Source organism: Oncorhynchus mykiss, chromosome 15, assembly GCF_057628025.1.
Source record: "Oncorhynchus mykiss isolate SJ-2025 chromosome 15, ASM5762802v1, whole genome shotgun sequence".
Lineage (NCBI taxonomy): Eukaryota > Metazoa > Chordata > Actinopteri > Salmoniformes > Salmonidae > Oncorhynchus > Oncorhynchus mykiss.
In genome coordinates this window covers 52,804,659-52,828,240 of record NC_143036.1, presented here as the reverse complement: position 1 = coordinate 52,828,240, position 23,582 = coordinate 52,804,659, and the positions used below count along the sequence as shown (strand labels likewise).

Below are 23,582 nucleotides of genomic sequence, written 5' to 3'. Positions count from 1 at the left end.
GCAATGTAATACAGTAATTACTTTTCAAATAAGTTACCTTACACGTTATGTTGGCTGACAATTTGTTAGCTACGCTGTCCTTATCATTACAGCATGTACCGGTATGCTAGTTGGCTACTTATACATCAAACTTGCCAGTATATTAACTATAGGCTATCCAACTACCCGTGTCATAGGTTTATTGACTTGATTATTCCCGTCATTCTTTGTTCAGCTAAATGTTATAGTCGTTTTGCGTTCTCAATGGATATTCGGGTGCTTTTGTAAATTCGCTCTGGCTATCTACTCCGATTTCGCCTGAGTAATGTTATACCTCAGAGCAGAGTGCAGAATAATGAATTTACGAACGCTCAACACCGGTTGAATATGGCCGGTGTCAGTAAACCTCGGCAAAAAAAAGCGTTATTAAATTGTTGCCAGCAGCACATTTAGTCACCAATGCTCTGGATAACATGACAACTGCCTAACCAGCTGTGCTAGGGTGAGTAAAATGGTCAGTGGTCTCATTTGTTTCTGGAAGTAGCTAGCCAACGTTAGCTTGATTGCCGTTGTAAGGTCAGAACGCTCAAATCAACCCTACTCCTTGTCCCTAGCGTCCAGTGTGCACTCCGAGAGTGAAACGCTCTGAATTTACGAGCCTACGCTGGCACTCCAGATTGAATTTAAGAACCCATCCGAAGTTGTAAAATGTCTAACTAGTCATTTGTTATGCTAACAAGCTAGCAAGAGGTTGCATAGCAACAGCATCAACTTCCCGTAAACAGGCGAATAGCTAATGTCCTCAACTGAAAGGATACTGTTAATTTACAGTATACTAAAACGAACTATAGTATATACTCATATATAGCATTTAGTATTTACGCATTAAGTATGTAGTATTTAGTATGTGTATTCGAAACACAGCTTGGGTTTTAGTGGTGGCATGTTTATAGTGGTTGTTGCACCGTCCTCCCCTCAACAAAGAGAAACATGGAAGAGATGGTGGTGCATTCATTTTTCATCACACAGTCATTCACCCAGAAAATACTTGTTGGGATGGGGTGTAAACTTTACTGTCCTTTATCCTGTCAGGTCCTGAAGGACGCCTCACTGTCCTCAGCTGTTTGGCTTCTATGAGAGGACCATCTCTACCAGCACTCATGGGTCACCCAAGGCCCAAATCGCCATGACTTGATAGGTAATCATGACAGTTACATCAGAATGTTTTCAGCCCATTTTTAAACACTAATGGGCAGTTTCCCAGACATATATTTAAACCGAGTCCTGGACTAAAAAGCAAGAATCCCAATTGAAAGTGTTTTTTACTCCAGGAATACGCTTAATCTGAGTCTTGGAAACTCCCTGTAAGTGCTTTACATTGTATGTGGCTAAATCACCAATTGGAGTACCACAAGCATGTATACCCATTGGTGTAAAGCAGCCATTTTGTGTCAAAAGTCTCAGCCTTCTCTGCTCCACCAGGTGACCAGTCAGTCGCCTGTAAGCGGTGGACAGCCTCCCTATGAGCCGGGTGCTGGGCTTCGGAGCCAAATACCTGCAGGATCACTTCTCTTCCTGGGCCAGACAGCAGGGTGGATATGTACGTACAAACAGATGTATATTGCTTATAGTACTGGAGTTCCACCTCCTTGATCCTATCAATGATCTACAGCCGACAAAAATATCAATGCTATTTTGTGAGATGTCGAGCAACGATCAATAGTTTTAATTTCTCTCTCAACAGGAGGAAGCTTTTGTGAATGATGATGATGAGGAGGAAGTCGACTGAGCCAGAGGGATTTTCCCCCATTCTATACCCCCATTGTCTTCTTCCCGGTTATCCACTCTTTTCCCAAAGTATGCACTTGTGCATTTTCTGTCATGGATCAGAATTTGATTGGTGTAATTATTGGCTAAAGGGAGTTTCCACCATTGTTAAATCTATGACGGGAAAGGGTGGATAATTGGGATCTAGCTCTCTAACCCTAGCCCTAACCCCTAGAGAAGTTTCAACTCAGGGTAATGTATTTCTATTATTGCATGCCCAATTAAACATAGCTTTTGCACAAAGAAACATGTACATAGAAATATAGATGACTGTCTTCCAGAGCCATATGATATGAGGGAAACTGTTCATCTCAAGCCCCATTCCATCTTATGAATTATAAATGTATATGATATAAGAATGTATATGAAAGTAAAGTATTCAGGTGTTTTTGTTAAAATATTTTAATTGGGACTATAGGAATGTAAAAAAATAGACAAATCTGTTGAATGAAACATTTACTTGTATTTACTTGTACCAGTTTGTCTTGTTTGTTCAAGCTTACCAACGGTTTTCCTGTCAACGCCTACTGTTTCCAAGCCTTGCTTTGCTAGTCCCTCCTGGTTTTGACCGATGCCTGACCCTGCCTGCACCTTTGCTCCACCTCTGGATTACTGAACCCTGCCTGACCCTGAGTCTGCCTGCCGTCCTGTACCGTTGCCTAACCCTTGATTTTTGACCCCTTCCTGCCTTGACCTGTCTTTGCCTGCCCCTGTTTGCTACAATAAACAGGGTTACTTGATTCTTGAAAAGGCTATACTGTCAGATCCAAATACTGTTTACATAAAGCAACATTACCAAAGATGTCAACATTGCAGACCTCCAGGACGTCTTCAGTTGATCCAGAAATGGAACCACTATATGGTTAAATCATGACTGGACCAAAGACTTGGGCAGCTACTGTAGCCTACGTATACTGTATGGAAGTGCTATATGGTATATGGTCAAACAGTAATACTGTGTGCTGAACCTATGCATTGGAATATCTACCTTGTTTAATAAGAACAATTAAACAAATTGCCTAGTTAAATAAAAAAAAATACTTTAAAGACTCCTAGCATTGTGTGAAATGATTTATGACCAACATGGTAATTATACTGAAATGCAATCTCAAGATCATCATGCACAGCATACCTGTACAGGTATTGTGTACAGGTATGTCACTCATGGAGGGAGGGGGGATTTCTTGGGGTCTGTACTGAAATGAACCCAACCCCATGTCCTGCACCTGCTCAACCTGCTTACAAGACAACAGGAAGACACACAAACAGGCCAGAGAGGACGCAGTGTCATCTATTCACATAATGTGGATTTCAACATGCAGGTAAACACCTTGTTCTGTATCTCACCTGTCAAACGCCCAATACTCCGCATTGCTGTCGCTTGTGTGCTCGAGAGAGTGCGTGGTAATGTAACACGATGCACCAAAGTAGGAAGTACTCACCGATGGCTCTGGATTTCGTTAATAAATCAGCACTGACACAGAGGACGAAGACGGTGGACTATAGTCGAGGGGAATTGTTCAACCCGCCCAGGGTGCACCATTCGAAAGTCAATGAAGTCAGAGCCGTCCGGAGGCATATCTCTCCTCCAAGTCGCAGTCTGGAGGGCATCGAGGCAGTCTGGAGCGAGAGAAGAGCAGGCTCGTTACCAAACCTTGTAGAGAGAAGACCGGAGCCGGAGAGCAGACCGGGCCCGGTGAAGGTGATGAACCCCGCCGAGAACGCCTGCCCTGGCCGCGGCAGTAGGAAAAGGGGTTTCAAGCCCCCGGATGTGAGGACCATATTCTCCCTAAGTGAGAGAAACCCCCGGGCGAGGGGGGAGGGACACACTTTCTACCTAGGTCTTTCAGGCGCATGGTGCGATGTGTGCTGGGAGTACATCCCCCGCTTCTCCCTGATGTGTTCAGGTGAGTTCTACTACTGTGTGATGTTTCAGGTGAGATAGTTAGACCGTCTCAACTCCAATATCATCTACTACAGCAGACAACATACTGGTTAACAGATAGCCTCATGACATACAGCTTATCAATATAATGACTTAACTGGAGAAACTGCATAATGAATCTAGACTTTCTTACAGGCTTTATACAATCGGTATATAAACACATACAGTGCTTTCAGGAAGTATGCATACCTCTTGGCTTATTCCACATTTTTTTGTGTTAAGCCAGAATTCTAAATGTTTTTTTTTTTTAAATCACCCATCTACCCACAATACCCCGTAATGACAAAGTAGAAACTTGTTTAGACATTTTTGCAAATGTATTCCAAATGAAATACAGAAATATCTCAAATACATAACTATTCACACCCCTGAGTCAATACTTTGTAAAAGCACCTTTGGCAGTGATTAAAGCTGTGTGTTTTCTGGTTTCAGTCTTAAGAGCTTTCCACACATTGATTGTGCAACATTTGCCCATTATTCTTAAAGAAAAATATTCAAGCTTTGTCAAATTGATTTTTGATCATTGCTAGACAACCATGGGAAAAGTCAAAGGGTGGGAATAGTTTCTGTAGGCTGTACATGTTCAGAAAGGCATGGCTACATACAGACTACTCCTACACAGGGCCAGGCTCTATACACACACACACACACACACTCACACTCACACTCACCATGCTGATAAACTGGTTTGAAGGGAAAACGCAACCATTCCTGTACGTTCATACAGATGCTTTCCTCTCGACTCAGCTCTCTCTGCATTCTTCCACTGATAGTCACTCACTCACCCCCTCAAGCTAATGTCATAGGAACCTGTTTACTGTCGATTGATACAATATATTCTTGTTGTTACTCCTATCATTGCTGCATTACTCCCCACTGGGCAACAACTGGTTGGATCAACGTTGTTTCCACGTCATTTCAACCACTAAAATCTATGTGATGACGTTGAATCAATGTGGGAAACAGATTGGATTTGCAAGAAGTCACCAACTTAAGGGCATTTCTTTTAACCTAAATCCGAGGACATGGTGACATTTTGTTGTTGATTTCACGCTGAATTCACATTAGTTGACAACTCAACCAAATGGAAAGCAAAACTAGACCTTGAACTGACGTCTGTGCCCAGTGGACCATCACACGGGTAAAAGCATTGCTTGCAGGTTGATGGTTTTAAAGCACCTCTCCACATTGTCATGTCATTCTGCAGTGGTCTGATGCAGTTGCTTACAGGCCTCTGCTGTTGGCCTATGTTACATTAAGTTGTGGGCTTGTGCAATATGATGGTCAAATGTCCAGTTGTGTCTTAACTGGACACCGAGTGGGTAAATGCATATGCTGTCAAATATTTACTCCTCTACACATCTGGCATAGAATGGGTAATAACCCAATCATGATTAGAACCTTACCTTGGCCAGTAGATCCCTAACCTGGTCTTTAGAACCCTTACTTGGCCATTAGAACTCTAACCCTCACAGGTTCTGCGTTGCTGTCCCCTGCCCTATGTAGCAGTTCTAGAAGTCTTTTATCCTTGGCTAACTAGCTGAATTCCTTCTGTTAACCCAAATGTGACATCGGGCTGTAAGGACAAAGGTGACTTTCATAGCTGTCTACTGTGTCCACCTCAGCTCCACAGTGAGACTGGACTCAGGTTGCAGCAGGTTATCCGGTGTGGGAGGGAAAAATAACCAGCAGTATGTTCTGACCACTTAGTGAATGTTTAATGGTGTTGTGAAGTTTTCTGCTCTCGCACTTAGTTGACTCCCTCCCTGTGGGGTTCTGTGTCGGGGGGGAGGAGCTATTCAATTATCACATAAGATCAAAGGCAATTTTATTGGTCATGTTACACATATTTAGCAGATGTTATTGCGGGTGTAGCGAAATGCTTGACTTCCTAGCTCCAACAGTGCAGTAATATCTAACAATACACACAAATCTAAAAGTAAAAGAATGGAATGAAGAAATAAACATTTTAGGACGAGCAATGTCCTATATATACAGGTCATTCGGACAGTATACAGAACCCCTATCTTTTTCCCACATTTTGTAATGCCTTATTCTAAAATGTATTAAATAGTTTTTCCCTCATCAATATACACACAATAACCCACAATGACATCACAATAACCCATAATGACATCACAATAACCCATAATGACAAAGATAAAACAGGTTTTAGATTTTTTTGAACATTGATAAAAAATATGGAAATATTACATTTCCGTAAGTATTCAGACCCATTACTCAGTACTTTGTTGAAGCAACTTTGGCAGCGATTACAGCCTTGAGTCTTCTTGGGTATGACGCTACAAGCTTCACACCTGTATTTGGGGAGTTTCTCTCATTCTTGTCTGCTGATCCTCTCAAACTCTGTCAGGTTGGATGGGGAGCGTCGCTGCACATATTTTCTGGTCTCTCCAGAGATGTTCGATCGGGTTCAAGTCCGGGCTCTGGCTGGGCCACTCAATGACTTTCAGAGACTTGTCCCGAAGCCACTTCTGCATTGCCTTGGCTGTGTGCATAGGGTCTTTGTCCTGTTGGAAGGTGAACCTTCGCCCCAGTCGGAGGTCCTGAGCACTCTGCAGTAGATCTCTCTGTACTTTGCTCCATAAATATTTCCCTCAATCCTGACTCCCAGTCCCTGCTGCTGAAAAATATCCCCACAGCACGATGAAACATCCCCACGGTAAGTGAAGGGGTCTGAATACTTTCTGAATGCACTGTATGTGTGTGTGTGTGTGTGTGTGTGTGTGTGTGTACAGTACCAGTTTGGACACACCTACTCATTCAAGGGTTTTCTTTATTATGTTCTACATTGTAGAATAATAGTGAAGACATAAAAACTATGAAATAACACATGGAGTCATGTAGTAACCCATAATAGTTTTAAACAAATTTAAATATATTTGAGATTCTTCAAAGTAGCCACGCTCTGCATTGACAGCTTTGCATACTTTTGGCATTCTCTCAACCAGCTTCATTAGGTAGTCACCTGGAATGCATTTCAATAAACTGGTGTGCCTTGTTAAAAGTTAATTTGTGGATTGTCTTTCCTTCTTAATCCGTTTGAGCCAATCAGTTGTGTTGTGACAAGGTAAGGGTGGTATACAGAAGATAGACCAAGTCCATATTATGCCAAGAACATCTCAAATAAGCAAAGAGAAATGACAGTCCATCTTTACTTTAACACATGAAGGTCAGTCAATGCGAAAATGTCAAGAACTTGGAAAGTTTCTTCAAGTGCAGTTGCATAAACCATCAAGCACTATGATGAAACTGGCTCTCATGAGGACTGCCACAGGAATGGAAGACCCAGAGTTACCTCTGCTGCAGAGGATAAGTTCATTAGAGTTACCAGCCTCAGACATTGCAGCCCAAATAAATGCTTCACAGAGTTCAAGTAACAGTAACACATCTCAACATCAATTGTTCAGAGGAGACTGCTACAAAGAAATTACTACAAAGAAACCACTACCAAAGGACACCAATAAGAAGAGACTTGCTTGGGCCAAGAAACATACATGAGCAATGGACTTTAAATTGGTGGAAATTTGTCCTTTGGTCTGATTTTGAGATTTTTGGTTCCAACAGCTGTCTTTGTGAGACAGTGAACGGATGATCTCCACTTGTGTGGTTCCCACATGAAGCATGGAGGTGTGATGGTGTGGGGTGCATTGCTGGCGACACTGTATGTGATTTATTTAGAATTCAAGGCACACATAACCAGCATGGCTACAACATCATTCTGCAGCAATACGCCATCCCATCTGGTTTGCGCTTAGTGGGACTATCATTTGTTTTTCTACAGGACAATGACCCAACACACCACCAGGCTGTGGGACAATGGGAGAAACTCCAAAAATACAGGTGTACCAAGCTTGTAGCGTCATACCCAAGAAGACTTGATGCTGTAATAGCTGCCAAAAGTGCTTCAACAAAGTACTGAGTAAAGAGTCTGAATACTTATGTAAATGTGATTTTTTTTTCTTCATTTTTGATATATTATCCAACATTTCTATAAACCTGTTTGCTTTGTCATTATTGGCTATTATGTGTAGATTGAAGGAAACAAACGATTTAATACAGCTTAGAATAAGGCTGTAACCTAACAAAATGTGGAAAAAGTCAAGGGGTCTGAATACTTTCCGAAGGCACTGTATGTATGTGATGGGATGTATAGACATTATGGACAGTACGCAAATAAAATATGTACTCTATCTGAGGAATACGTAGGATACAATAGTATATGTACAGCAATAGTTGAGTAGAATGGACCTGACTAGAATACAGTGTATGAAATGGGTAAAACAGTATGTAAACATTTTAAAAGTGACTCGTGTTCCATGTCTATATACATAGGGCCTATAAGGTGCAGGGTTGAGTAACCAGGTGGTAGCTGGCTAGTGACAGTGACTAAGTTCAGGGCAGGGTACTGGTTGGAGGCCGTCTAGTGATGGCTATTTAACAGTCTGATAGCCTTGAGATAGAAGCTGTTTTTCAGTCTCTCGGTCCCAGCTTTGATGCACCTTTACTGACCTCGCCTTCTGGATGATAGTGTGGCTCGGGTGTCCTCGACGATCTTCTTGGCCTCCCTGTGACACCGGGTGCAGTTGATACAGACGTTGATACAGACTGACAGGATGCACTCAATGGCCCACCTGTAAATGCCTGTTAGGGTCTTAGGAGCCAAGCCAAATTTCTTCAGCCTCCTGAGGTTGAAGAAGCGCTATTGCGCCTACACCAAACTGTCTGTGTGGGTGGACCATTTCAGGTTGTCAGTGATGTGTACGCCGAGGAACTTGAAGCTTTCCACCTTCTCCACTGTGGCTCCGTAGATGTGGATGGGAGTGTGCTCCCTCTGCTGTCTCCTGAAGTCCACGATCGGCTCCTTCATTTTGTTGACATTGAGGGAGAGATTATTTTCCTGGCACCACTCCACCAGGCCCTCACCTCCTCCCTGTAGGCTGTCTCGTCATTTTTTTTTGGGGGGGGGGGGGGGGGGGGGGGGGGGCGTCAGGAAGTCCAGGACCCAGTTGCACAGGGCGGGGTTCAGAGTCAGGGCCCCAGGCTTGGAGGGTACTATGGTGTTGAAGGCTGAGCTGTAGTCAATGAACAGAATTGTATCATCCATGGTTCTATTGGGGCGGTGTTTATCCCTGTCATTCACACTTAGCTGGCCAGAACCGTTTGGCCCAAATGGTCAGCTCGGCCTGTGGGCCTGTGCCAAATTCTTTTACATGGAGAGGTGAGAAGTTGGTGGAGTCAGATTAGACACGGAGGAGAAGGTGGATTAACATGACCATTCAATCACCACGGGGGAATGTTAAAGACCTGTTTTGCTCTTGGGTGAAGAAATAACTTGTTGTAAATGCCCATGAAAAGATCAGCTTTCATTCTCCACCTATGGCTGTGTGTGTGTACTTGCGCATGCCTGCCTGCCTGCCTGTCTGTCTGTCTGCCTGCCTGCCTGCCTGCCTGAGCGCATGTTTTCTCTAGCGCCCAGCTGCTGTTTGTGCAGGCGCAGTGACAGTGTGGCTCCAGAAGACACTGTGACAGGTTAATGACCCATCACAATGACCACACACACTTTATGTTTTACTGTCCTTCTGGGGATTTCAGGTAACCACGAGGATAGTAATGCACACTCACATGGGGGTGAATGGGGGGCTACAGTAAGGGGAGGGACTAGCCCAGGCCAGACATGGGGATGGCTAAAGGATTTGGGAGGACTCTGAGGAGATTATCTGGTTTCTTCTTCCGTGTTCCCAAAGTGATCCGCCGCTCGGGACGCCTGGAACTAAGCCTGCTTTGGAGGAACTCTGGTAAGTGAGTGTGTGTGCGTGTGTGTATGTACATTTGTATATGTGAGTGTGTGTATGTGGGCCTGTGTTTAGCCAAACCCAGAGCATGGTGGTAAGGCAGACAGAGGGTTTGGTGTCACTAAGAGGCCATGACCTGAGAGATAATACAAGTGTATGCACTGTACATACTGTTCCTGCACTGTACACACTGTTTAGGGCCCTACAGTTCAGGTCCTTCAGTGTTCATGTTCTGTAGAGACCAGCCACAGATGCAGTGTTGTGTCCACAGACAGACCACTCAATGTCATCGCTGACCTGCCATGAAACATGCGAGACTCAGCACAAACACTTGGTGTGGAAGGCAGGCAAACAGACAGACAGACAGACAGACTCTGCAGAGAGACCGAAAGAGAGGGAGAGTGGAAGAGAGATGGAAAGATATGCGCGTTCCGTAATTAAGTGTGTGTGCATTTCAATTAGGTGTTTAGCAGCCATGTGTTGAAAAGGCTCATAAGTGCTGAGTGAATGGGTTTAGTCCCGTAGCTGGTTCTATGGGAAACAGATTACTGTTTACTGAGGAAAACAACACTACCACAGTGGAATGACAACCCTTCCGTCTCTTCCACTGACAGTCAGCACGGTCTGAGACCACCTGCTGTCCTGGCAGTGTGTTTTAGGGCAGCATGTTGTAAGTGGGGGCCTGAGTGGAGCCGGTTAGGAATGAGAGACATGGATTTTAGAATTGAAGTCTCCAAATGTAGAATGTGGAATGTAGAATGTGGAATGTAGAATGTGGAATGTAGAATGAAGTTAAGAAGACACAATGCCGCTTCAAAAAGGAGATGTATTTTCTATTGTCTAGAGACAGCGCAGGAACAAATACAACACACCACCTGTCTGGACAAGCCACACACATCCACAGTTCTCCAGCCTCAGACCATTCTACTCCTATTACAGTCCAGTACTAAACAGTGTTGTCCTATGACAGGTATTGTGTTGCTGCATCCAGAGCCTTGGTGTCATACCAACTGCTTTAGTAAATGGATCGCGCCGGCCCATAGCCCAGATAAAGCTATTGTACCTACTGAAACATGAGGCTTCGCTCAGCTTTGATTACAGGATTAGAAAACGATCTCTCTCTCTCTCTCTCTCTTTCAATTCAATTCAAGGGGCTTTATTGGCATGGGAAATGTATGTTTACATTGCCAAAGCAAGTGAAATGGATAAACAAAAGTGAAATAAATAATAAAAAGTGACCAGTAAATGTTACACTCGCACAAGTTCCAAAATAATGGAGACATTTCAAATGTCGTATACAAAAAAAGTACATATCCAAAAAGTACAATAGGGAAAATTAAATAAACATAAATATGGGTCATATTTACAATGGTGTTTGTTCTTCACTGGTTGCCCTTTTCTTGTGGCAACAGGTCACAAAGCTTGATGCTAGTAGCCGGGGACTTTAATGCAGGGAAACTTAAATCCGTTTTACCAAATTTCTATCAGCATGTTAAATGTGCAACCAGAGGGGAAAAAAAAACTCTGGACCACCTTTACTCCACACACAGAGACGCGTGCAAAGCTCTCCCTCGCCCTCCATTTGGCAAATCTGACCATAATTCTATCCTCCTGATTCCTGCTTTCAAGCACAAAATGTAAGCAGGAAGCACCAGTGACTAGATCAATAAAAAAGTGGTCAGATGAAGCAGATGCTAAACTACAGGACTGTTTTGCAAGCACAGACTGTAATATGTTCCGGGATTCCTCCGATGGCATTGAGAAGTACACCACATCGAATATTGGTTTACTCAATAAGTGCATCGATGACATCGCCCCCACAGTTGACCGTACGTACATACCCCAACCAGAAGCCATGGATTACAGGCAACATCCGCACTGAGCTAAAGGCTAGAGCTGCCGCCTTCGAGGAGTGGGACTCTAAGCTGGATGCTTATAAGAAATCCCACTATGCCCTCCGATGAACCATCAAACAGGCAAAGCATCAATACAGGACTAAGATCGAATCGTACTACACCGGCTCTGACGCTCGTCGGATGTGGCAGGGCTAGATGGAAAATTCACAATGCCGCAGGGCTAGATGTATTACCAGGAAGTGTACGGGGAGCATACACTGAACAACTGGCAAGTGTCTTCACTGACATTTTCAACCTCTCCCTGTCCGAGTCTGTAGTACCAACATGTTTTAAGCAGACCACCATAGTGCCTGTGCCCAAGAACACTAAAGTAACCTGCCTAAATGACTACCAACCCGTAGACTCATGTCTGTAGCCATGAAGTGCTTTGAAAGGCTGGTCATGGCTCACATCAACACCATTATCCCAGAAACCCTAGACCCACTCCAATTTGCATACCACCCCAAAAGATCCACAGATGATGCAATCTCTATTGCACTCCACACTGCCCTTTCCCACCTGTACAAAAGGAACACCTATGTGAGACTATTCATTGGCTACAGCTCAGCATTCAACACCATAGTGCCCTCCAAGCTCATCAATAAGCTAAGGACCCTGCGACTAAAAACCTCCCTCTGCAACTGGATCCTGGACTTCCTGGCAGCTACTGACTGACCGGCGGCTCTGGCAGCTCAGGACAGGAGGGAGACTCTGGCAGCTCAGGACAGGAGGGAGACTCTGGCAGCTCAGGACAGACGGGAGACTCTGGCAGCTCAGGACAGACGGGAGACTCTGGCAGCTCAGGACAGACGGGAGACTCTGGCAGCTCAGGACAGACGGGAGACTCTGGCAGCTCAGGACAGACGGGAGACTCTGGCAGCTCAGGACAGACGGGAGACTCTGGCAGCTCAGGACAGACGGGAGACTCTGGCAGCTCAGGACAGACGGGAGACTCTGGCAGCTCAGGACAGACGGGAGACTCTGGCAGATCAGGACAGACGGGAGACTCTGGCAGCTCAGGACAGATGGGAGACTCTGGCAGCGCTGGACAGGAGAGAGACTCTGGCAGCGCTGGACAGGAGAGAGACTCTGATAAGCGCTGAGCTGGCGGGAGCACCTGTAGGGAGGAGACAGAGAGACAGCCTGGTGCAGGGGGCTGCCACCGGAGGGCTAGTACGTGGAGTAGGCACCGGATAGACCAGACCGCGGAGGCGCACTGGAGGTCTCGAGCACCAAGCCTGCACAACCCTACCTGGCTGGATACTCTGCGTAGCAAGGCCAGTGCGGCGAGGTGGAATAGACCGCACTGGGCTGTGCTGGCGAACCAGGGACACCATGCGTAGGGCTGGTGCCATGTACCCCGGCCATGAGGAGACGCACTGGAGACCAGATGCGCTGAACCGGCTTCATGGCACCTGGCTTGATGCCCACTCTAGTCCGGCCGATACGAGGCGCTGCTATGTAACGCACCGGGCTATGCCTGCGCACCGGGGACACCGTGCGCCTCACGGCATAACACGGTGCCTGCCCGGTCCACCTCTCTCCACAGTAAGCAAGGGGAGTTGGCTCAGGTCTCCTACCTGACTTAGCCACACTCCCCGTGTGCCCCCCCAAGACATTTTTGGGGCTGCCTTTCGGGCTTCCAACCGCGCTGGCGTGCTGCTTCCTCATTCCACCACCTCTTGGCTTTCGCTGCCTCCAGCTCTGCCTTGGGGCGGCGATATTCTCCCAGCTGTGCCCAGGGTCCCTTGTCATCCAAGATCTCCTCTCATGTCCAGGAGTCTGGAGATCGCTGCTGCTGCTGCTGCCCGTTATCACGCTGCTTGGTCCTTTGGTGGTGGGTGATTCTGTAAGGGCTTTCCTCTTCCTCTTCTGAGGAGGAATAGGAGAGATCGGACCAATGTACAGCGTGGTAAGTGTCCATTTTAGTTTATTAAAACTGAACACTAAAGAATCCAAAATAACAAAGTGACTGATACAATCGAAAACCGAAACAGTCCTGAAATGTGAAACAAACATCCAACAGGAAACAATCACCCACGACTCAAAAGTGAAACCAGGCTACCTAAGTATGGTTCTCAATCAGGGACAATGATTGACAGCTGCCTCTGATTGAGAACCATACCAGGCCAAACACAGAAATCCCAAAACATAGAAAAAAGAACATAGACAACCCACCCAACTCACGCCCTGACCATACTTAAAACAAAGACATAACAAAAGAACTAAGGTCAGAACGTGACACAGAGGAAGGCCCTAAAAATTGTCAAAGACTCCAAGCTGTACCGGAGCGCCAGGTCTAGGTCCAAGAGGCTTCTAAACAGCTTCTACCCCCAAGCCATAAGACTCCTGAACATCTAGTCAAATTGCTACCCAGACTATTTGCATTGCCCTCCCCCTCTCTCCACACCACTGCCACTCTCTGTTGTCATCTATGCATAACTTTTTAATAACTCTACCTACATGTACATATTACCTAAACTAACCGGTGCCCCCTGTATATAGTCTTGCTATTGTTATTTTACTGCTGCTTTTTAATTACTTGTTACTTTTATTTCTTATCCATACTTTTTTTAAACTGCATTGTTAGTTAGGGGCTTGTAAGTAAGCATTTCACGGTGACTAATACAATTTGATTTGATTTCATTGCACACTGTGGTATTTCACCCAATAGATATGGGAGTTTATCAAAATTTGACTTATTTTCTAATTCTTTGTAGGTCTGTAATCTGAGGTCAATATGTGTCTCTAATATGGTCATACGTTTGTAAGGAGGTTAGGAATTGCAGATCAGTTTCCACCTCATTTTATGGGCAGTGTGCACATAGCCTGTCTTCTCTTTAGAGCCATGTCTGCCTACGGCGACCTTTCTCAATAGCAAGACTTTGCTCACTGAGACAGCCAGCTCTATATACTACACACAGACACATGGTTAGACAGCCAGCTCTATATACTACACACAGAGACATGGTTAGACAGCCAGCTCTATATACTACACACAGCTGACACTGGCTAGGCTCAGGGGCGAGTGGTGTTGGTATGCATCTGTTTGTGGAGTGTGTTGTTGTTCTGTGAGGGAGGGAGTGAGTGAGTGAATGGAGTGAGTGAATGGAGTGAGTGAGTGAGTGAGTGAGGAAAGATGCTGAGTTGCGCTCTGTTCTCCTCTCAGCTCCACTGATTAAGTCTGATCAATTGGTTTTGTCTGGCTGATTACAGGAAGTGCTATTATCAAAGCATCAGCACAGCTATACTACACACACACACACGCACGCACACACACACGCAGGCAGCACTCCCCACAGGCCCAGGAGACTCCCAGGGGGGGGGAAAGTGCTTGACTCATCAGACAGACAATAAAAATCATCAGATGTCTGTATTTTGCGGTTGTGTAAGACATGGAAGCGTATTTATTTCTCCTCACTGGGGTGAGAAAAAATCCCCTCTAAGTTAGAGAGCGTTAGGGCAGGAAGCCTAGCAGACGAGTTGACCACCCGCTTTGTGTGCTGGTGAGTGAGCTCAGTGAGGGGCATCCCTTGCCCACACACTCTCTCACGCACGCACGCTCAGACTCACACACTCTCTCTCTCTCCTTCCACCTCTCCCCCGCTCTTCTCTTCTACTGTCTGTGTGTCCATCACTGTGACCCACTGAGCCTCCATTTGACAGGCAAATCACCCACTCAGCACTACCATACAGAGAGAGTGGGAGACAGAGAATGAGTGTTTGTGAGAGAGAGAAAGAGCGAGAGAGTGGTAGCTGCTAGGCAAATTAGTCTCTGTGTAGGTCTGGGCTGGCGAGGGAGGTAGGGGTATCCCAGTCAACACAGGCTATTGTTCCTGATGCTTGTTGTGCCTGTGTGTAAGAGAGTGAGTGCGTCGAAGCTGGGCCTGTTGCTACTGGCCAGTGGTGGTACAGTGTAGGAAGTGGTCAAGGAGTATTGGTTATCAGACAGAGCAGTGAGGGAGAGCTTCAGAGAGAAGAGTGTGCGAGGCAGGAGGGAGATGGTGTGCTGGTCGGGGATGGGAGCAGCCATCTGTAAACTGTCGGTGAAGCTCAGCCGGCAGGTGAAGCGGAGGACCTCGGGTAAGTGAGACACACGGAACACACACACACACCACGCTGTTCCTGTACACCAGGTGCTAACAGTGAGGGCTTGCTGGATGTTCTGTACACTGCAGAGGGACTGTCACGGTGATGTGCAACGTGTTCTGTGTTGTTGGCCGTCTCTCCCTGTCTCCCCTCCACGCCGAATTATTTCTACGTGGGCTGCTGGATGCTGGCCAGGCCCGGCGCAGAGAACGAGAGGAGAAAGAGGAAGAAAGAGAGCACATATTAGAGATTCCTTCAACCTTTATTGTTGCAGTGTGCACGGCAGGAAGTTTCTGTGTCACTAGACTTTTCCCCGGCCTGTCAGACCGATCCGATTGACTGTCAGCGGAACATGCTCCTCTTGCTCTTCGCCATTCCAAAGCATTGTATCGTGTTTACATTTTGGTTGCACTTGGAATAGTTAGAATAGTAGCCTTGTTTCACTTGACTTGAGCTGAATGTTGATAGTTGAATGGTGACTGCGAATAGTTGACTGAGCTGAAAGTTGAATGGTGACTGTGAATGGGGTCGGTATGAAGTGTTTGCATACTGTGGACAACCTCATTTCCTTCCTGTCCTCTCTCCAGACACAACACAGCCTCACCTGGTTATTGCTGTTGCTGGAGACCCGAGCCTGGGATCCCAGGGAATATTTGCGTAGCCATTTGGGGTTGCGTTCTAGACTAAAGATGTTAGCGGCTGGGTTATACGTTAGTTATTTTGTTGTGGATGAGACTCGTTAGGGGTTGGCTGCGTATTTAACATAGTACCTGTGACCTGGGTGAATACACGGGTCTCTGTTAATGATCACGCTGCTATTGAGTCCACACAGATACAATACTTTAAATCCTCCTGGCAAGGAAGTGGCAAGAGTCTTCAAGAGGTGTAAGAATAACTAGGAGTATGAAATGAGGGTATTTGGTGCCGTGTTAAACACTGTCGGCAGCAGCGTTGGACCGCTCTGTTGACACACGTCGAGAGAGAATACAGACACTATGAGTCTGCAAGGTCAGGTCTTTGCAATTGTTTAACAAGCTCCTCTCTTCCTACTTCAGGGTGTAAGTATACTTGTCACCCAGAGTGTCGAGAACGAGTGTCGTTGGACTGTCACCCCGGTGGTCCTGGTACCGTTGACACCCCCCTCAGCCAGGACCACCTCAACGACGAGACACAGCCCACTGTAAGTACCCGCCTTCTCTCTCACTCCCTGTGTGTGTGTGTGTGTGTGTGTGTGTGGTCTAATTAAAGGGTCAACACTTTGTTCCTTGAGATGTGCTGATATTGTATTCTGTGATGGTCACATTAGCACTGTATTTAGTGTATTTCACCACAAGGGGGCGTTAGAGTGCATGGAATGAGTATTCACCCTGCCCGTGATTACAGTGAGGGACTGAGACGTAGTTCACTAATGTACCACCAGATGACGCTCTCTCTGTCTCTATACTGTATCTCTTGTCCATAGATCTCTTGGCGGGAGTGAGTGAGTGTTTGGGGGATGTGTTGCTTTTAGGTCTTTTTTTTGGGGGGGGGGTAGATAGCTTGGCTCTGAATACTCTGATGATATTATACAGAAGGGTGTGTGTTTGGGATTAACTAGGTGGTGCCAATGCTTTGAAACCAGCAGTCCATGTCATTGTCCATCTAATAGCCCTGGAGTCATTGTTTGTTTGTGTGTGTGCATTCAAAACGACCTGGCCCTGTAGCCCGCCCAACAGCAACATGAGTCGGCTGCCATATATAACGAGTGGTTGTGTTGGGTGGCCTCACACACATTTCTGTCCTCTGTGGTCCCAGGGGAATCGAAAGGTGTGTGTGTGTGGAGGCCCTGTCCCTAAATCCCTGAGCCTTGGTCAACTTCACGAACGCAGGCATGCACACACACACACACAAATACTACTCTTGCGTTGTGATGGTATGGATGGATGGATGGAATGAGTGAGGGCATTACACACCTCTGTGGATCATATTTAGCATGTACATTTTTTATTTATTTAAATAATGCAATTGTCAGGGATCTTCAACTCTGTCAAAACAGTCTGGCTTCAATACTGCAGTGAAACAGTTTAGTGTTGAGATGTTAGCTCAGCAGAAACCTGGGACCAGTGCTGAACAGTGCTGCTGAGACATGCAGATCTCTGTCATGTTGTTGTTTCACAGTGTTGTGTTTATGTTTCTGTGTTAATCTGTGGCTGAGTGTGTCTCTGTGTGTGTGTCTCTGTGCGTGTGTCTCTGTGTGTGTGTGTGCGGCTGAGTCAGACAGCGGGAGATATTGTTGGGTTTTGACCAAACTCCCCCATGTGACTGCCCAGAACCAGAACTAGACTCATATGTTCAGATGATCCTTTACTATCCTTATATAAAGCACTCTGAACCTCCCAGCAGATTGTAGCTCTATCTCTGTCCAACTCTGCTCTGTGGTCTGTGGTTGAAACTCTCCTGGAATGGACTCAGATAATGATATGAAGCCATGATACAGTTTATTTACTATCTGTCTCGGTGAAGGAAATGGAATCAGAGAGTGGATAGATGGATCTTCTCAGCCTCTGTTATACCCAGAGGACACAGACACAGGAAGACAATGAGCTCCTTATCCCAGTTTAGAAGAGTCTGCAATAAACTAGGAATAGAGAGGGCCTCTACAATATTACTCAGTAACTATCATGATTAACACCGAGTGGCTGGCTGGCTGGCTGGCTGGCTGGCTGGCTGTCCGTCCCTCCCTCCCTCCCTCCCTCCCTCCCTCCCTCCCTCCCTCCACTAGCAGATGAATCACAGACAGCTGGTTAGCTGATGAAGTTCACAGGAGTGAAGGAATGACACTGACTCAATATGGCTGCCAGCCAACACATGTTGACATTTATAACTAGGGGTCAATTCAACGTGGTGGAATCCTACACACTCTGTAACACACCCTCTGAGTGAGACAAGCTCTGGGACAGCACTCAGTCATGACGTGCAGGAGCGCAAAGTGATTAGCTGATCGGATAGATCAGTGATTGCATTAAGCAGTGGTTGTTCCGGTCTGGAGTTTGTCACTGAGTTGACTATAACAGAGTAATACAGAGTCTGACCCAGAGCTCTTGCCCTGTCATGGGCTAACTCTGTCACTGGGCCTGAAACACAATTCTTGGAAATGGCAGGTCAGTGTCACTGTACATTTTTCACCATAGAGACATGATTCACATGCAGTCTACATCTCTGTCAGAGCTAACTGGAGTTCGATACACTGCAAGATCTCACTAACTCAAACATGAACTCACAAAAAATGATGCACGAAGACAGCTGGGTACATAATTTGTACTGAGTTAGTTAATGTGTAATTAGTTAATGTGTGATGTAGTTAGTTCATGTGTAGTATGTTGAGCTGTAGAGAAAGTTGTTCTGACTGAGGGGATGTGCTTTCTGAGAGACTGACCACGCACAGTGCTGGGAGTGACCTCTGCACTCTATATGCCCATGTCCATTACTGCACTCTTATAGGCTGAGCCATGCCTTCTGATAGGCTATCTAGCCAGACAGGCAGTAAATAATAGGGCCACTTCCTGTTCCTGAACGATGGGAAAGTCAAACACAGGGACCTGGGGGAAAACAGTCGTTAGGAGGACAAGAATGTTGATGTATTCCCTCTGGGCTTCATTGCTGCTCGTTAACCCCAAATGTTAGATTAGGAACACCTGCATAAGTTATTGATCTTTAACGTTTGACCTTTGAGATGTCACCTCTGTTAATATTGTGCATTCTTCACAAACCTTCACAGACCTCTTTATCTGTGGGGGAATGACCAGGGACTCTACACCTCTCTGAGATCTCAGACTAAAGGGAGTCTCCCTCATTCCCTTCCCTCTTCTCCTCCTCATCGTGCGCGGGGTAATGTAGTACGTCCTATAGGGTTGCTTGCGTCATGCCATAGGTGTGCTGTCCTACCTGCTTTTGTCCGTTTTTCTTCCTTTTCTTAGCAGGGTTTCCTTATCTTATCACTCCTCTTAAAAACATAAACTCTGATCTGAAGACCTACTGATTACTAAGCTATGGGCCAAAGGGAAAGGATACTGTAAGTATATACAAGAGGGCAGGAAAAAGCTCTGCATGGATCGAACAAAGCTTTAGACCTCATGCTGAATGAAGATTCCTCAACAGCACACTGTGCAGCCAACAGAAATTGCCAACCGTTTCCTTGGTGACCCCAAATGTTATATAATATCATGTTGAGTGGAAATAACCCTGAACTCTGTTACGACTCTGTTTTTCACTTTCGCTATGTTAATCACTAACAGGCTGCTCTGCCACATTCGCACGGCTCTAGTTCTAAAATAGAACGGCCCACACTCCTCCGGCAACAGAACCCAACCGCTCAGCAGAATGCCTGGTAGAGTGCCTGGTTCTCCAAAACCGTTCTCCAACCCAGAACATGGAACAAAATCCACTAAATCATGTATTGCGTAACAGCTCTGTTCTATACGATTAGTAACCTAACCTCAACTGCAGGGATGTTGTGAAACACAGTTAACCAGTTTGGGTAACCAGGTCACACCCGGTCTTGATTTACTCTAGATGTTGATGTCGGAAAGTCAGTTTTTTTTTGTTACATGGTTGTTGTGAAAGAGCGGGGTCAGAGTTCAGCCCAGATTGGTTCAGCGTTTTACTGTTTTACAGACAAGGTGTTCCGGCTGTCTTAATGTTCCCTCTCTGTGTCAAACTGGGCAGATAAAGATGTACGATAACAACTTAAAACCACTAGAAATCCCCAGGCTTTCCCCATACCCCAGCTACCTCTGACAGACAGCGTTTCCCATCTGTCACACAGCCAGGAGTGGTGGGGGCGGAGTCAAGCTCAGAGAGCAGAGGATAATGGGGGAAACCCGAACTTTATTGCGGTAACCAAAATAAACGCCCAAAACAACAGGCGATAATCAAAAGTGTCCAACCCAAAACTGGGCACAAACAGACATGTTGTGTTCCCTGCAACAAACCTCGACTAACAGAAAACAAGCCCGCACAAAAGCAGGCGGGCCTAACAGGCTTAAATAGTCCTGAACCAAAACTCAAACAAGAAACAGGTGCAACCAATAAGACATAACAAACAGAAAAGGAAAAGGGGATCGGTGGCAGCTAGGAGACCGACGACGACTGCCGAGCGCCGCCCGAACAGGCAGGGGAGCCACCTTCGGTGGAAGTCGTGACACTATCAGCAGACATAGAGGACATGACTGTCTGTAGAGTCCCAGAAGACTCCCTCGATCCAGTGTACTCTATTTAGCTAGAATGGCTATCACTACTAGTCAATGTTCAGTGGTCTTCCCAGTCCCTTACGGTTCCAGCGTAGTTCCCCTATCATTCACAGCCCTAAGAAGCCATGTCAATAAAATAAAACCTTATGTCGAACCACAAGACAGAGGGGCCTCTGTGCCACAATCACAGTCCCATCAAAATCCCATCAACATCACAGCCCGATGACTTCCAGGTCAGCCTGTAAATACATGATTCATTATTGTTTCTTATCTGCACCTCCTTTCCCCTGTCTCCCATCGTCTCCCCTCTTTCCTGCCGGTCTGTAGTGAAATCAGTGAGTCACTGTGTTGTTACCTGAGGGAGGAGAGAGAGAGAGCCATGTTGTTGACAGAGCCAACAGCTAATCAGAGCCTGCGTCTAATCCAAGTGGGACGAGGGGACAATCTCACCTGATGTTTTATGTTGCCTGTAGTGGCTGTGTGTTTTAACAGTAGCGTCTCTGTGCTTCCCCCTCATTGTCTGTAGGTAGTGTTTGTGCTTCCCCCTCCTTGTCTGTAGGTAGTGTCTGTGCTTCCCCCTCCTTGTCTGTAGGTAGTGTCTGTGCTTCCCCCTCCTTGTCTGTAGGTAGTGTGTGTGCTTCCCCCTCCTTGTCTGTAGGTAGTGTTTGTGCTTCCCCCTCCTTGTCTGTAGGTAGTGTTTGTGCTTCCCCCTCCTTGTCTGTAGGTAGTGTTTGTGCTTCCCCCTCCTTGTCTGTAGGTAGTGTTTGTGCTTCCCCCTCCTTGTCTGTAGGTAGTGTCTGTGCTTCCCCCCCCTTGTCTGTAGGTAGTGTCTGTGCTTCCCACTTAATGTACGGACAGAGTGGGGCCCTGATAATTCTAAGCCCTGTGTCCATCTAAGGGCCAGACAAAGGAGCCACAGTTAGTTACTGTATATGGGACATAAGGTGGGGAGAGAGCAGGTCTATTGTCACTCTTTAAGCAAGTCCTGACCTGCCTATACTATTATACCTGTGAGCAGCAGCTGTTCCTGTGTTGTCTGCGGTTATGAGTCGGATAAAGTTGCCCCTATACATTTATTCAGGCTATGTTTTGTGTTTCCTCATTTAGGGTGAGGGAGCTGAACTTAGATCTGTGCCTAATGGCTGATCGTAGGGTAGCCTATGGTGTGGTATGAATTGTGTGTGTGTGTGTGTGTTTACGTTCACGATGCTGTCTTGAACGGTATCTACCCACATCATCTCGGCCTCCGCCTCTGCTCCGCTCCGATAAGCTTCCACTGTAAATGGCACACATTCATCACTGATAAAGGTTCAGGTGAAAGGGGTATAGAAACATGTTCAAAATAAACGTTGAAAGACTTGAGATTCAACTTGATTTGAGAAAACCAGAGAGAGTGTGGTGAAGTGAATAGTGTTGACCTGGCTCTGTTTTGGCAACAAAGAGTGTAGAATGATGGGCGGCAGCTCAACTCCCCAAAGAGTAAATGTGTTACCCAGTAGAATAGTCCCCTTTGATCTCTCCGGGGTCAATGTTGCGTGCCAGGTTCTTTACCATTTGAAGCGCAAAATGGAGGGTGGTTTGTGTAGCTCATAAAACAGTTAAATGAGATACAGTAGCCTGCACGTAACTCAGAACCTTTTTGTTGATGTTGTTAATAAAGTTGTGAAAATTGGGTAACTATCGTAGCAAAGGTGGGATTATATTACAGAAGCAGAGTATCCGTATCCAAGCATTCCTATGGTGTTTGCTCATGAGTGAGTGGAGCGTCTTGGCTGTCAGAGTTGTGTGACTTACTGTGCCTCAGAGGAAGAGAGGCAGCAGATATATTACAACATGCACACTCACACACACTCACTCCAGTACACTCAGAGCCTCAGGAGAAACACAGGAGGAGTCCAAGCTGAGTCACTCAGGCTTTACTTGGCTCAGTCAAATGGGTAGGGACAGGTATCCACTACTATTGTGGTGTAATCTAACCTCATATATGGCCACAGGGGTTTAAAGTTGATCCACATAGAATGGGCCAGGGTGTACTCCATATACAGTGCATTCAGAAAGAATTCAGACATCTTGACTTTTTCCACATTTTGTTACGTTACAGCCTTATTCTAAAATCGATTGGAAAAAAAACTTTCCTCAACAATCTACACACGATACCCCACAACGACAGAGCAAAAAACAGTATTTTAGAAATGTTTGCACATTTATTAAAACTAAACTGAAATATCACATTTACATTAGTATTCAGTCCCTTTACTCAGTACTTTGTTGAAGCAACTTTGGCAGCGATTACATTCTCGAGTCTTCTTGGGTGTGACGCTACAAGCTTAGCACACCTGTATTTTGGGGAGTTTCTCCCGTTCTTCTCTGCATATCCTCTCAAGCTCTGTCAGGTTGGATGGGGAGCATTGCTGCACAGCTATTTTCAGGTCTTTCCAGAGATGTTCGATCGGGTTCAAGTCCGGGCTCTGACTGGACATTCAGAGTCTTGTCCCGAAGCCATTCCTGCATTGTCTTGGCTGTGTGCTTAGGGTCGTTGTCCTGTTGGAATGTGAACCTTGGAATGTGAACCAGGTTTTCATCAATGATCTCTCTGTACTTTGTTCTGTTCATCTTTCCCTCGATCCCGACTAGTCTCCCAGCCCCTGCCACTGAAAAACATCCTGCTGCCACCACCATGCTTCACCGTAGGGATGGTGCCAGGTTTCCTCCAGGTGTGATGCTTGGCATTCAGGCCAAAGAGGCCAAAGAGTTCAATCTTGGTTTCATCAGACCAGAAAATCTTGTTTCTCATGGTCTGAGA

General features: G+C 46.0%; 1 protein-coding gene and 1 long non-coding RNA gene across 2 annotated transcripts in view; both read left to right on the top strand.

The window, feature by feature from the left end:
* Nucleotides 1-1,071: 1,071 nt before the first annotated feature.
* On the top strand, nucleotides 1,072-2,844 carry LOC110490225 (uncharacterized). Its single transcript, XR_016486737.1, has 2 exons — nucleotides 1,072-1,579; nucleotides 1,724-2,844. It is a non-coding gene; the product is annotated as an uncharacterized LOC110490225 (long non-coding RNA).
* A 205-nt stretch (nucleotides 2,845-3,049) lies between these two features.
* The window catches only part of LOC110490224 (ras association domain-containing protein 3), a 56,052-nt gene continuing 35,519 nt past the window's right edge, over nucleotides 3,050-23,582 (top strand). The window contains exons 1-2 of the mRNA XM_021563494.3: nucleotides 3,050-3,713; nucleotides 16,607-16,731. Coding sequence (XP_021419169.3) covers nucleotides 3,224-3,713; nucleotides 16,607-16,731 — 615 coding nt within the window. The 5' untranslated portion in view covers nucleotides 3,050-3,223. The remainder of the gene's footprint in view (nucleotides 3,714-16,606; nucleotides 16,732-23,582) is intronic.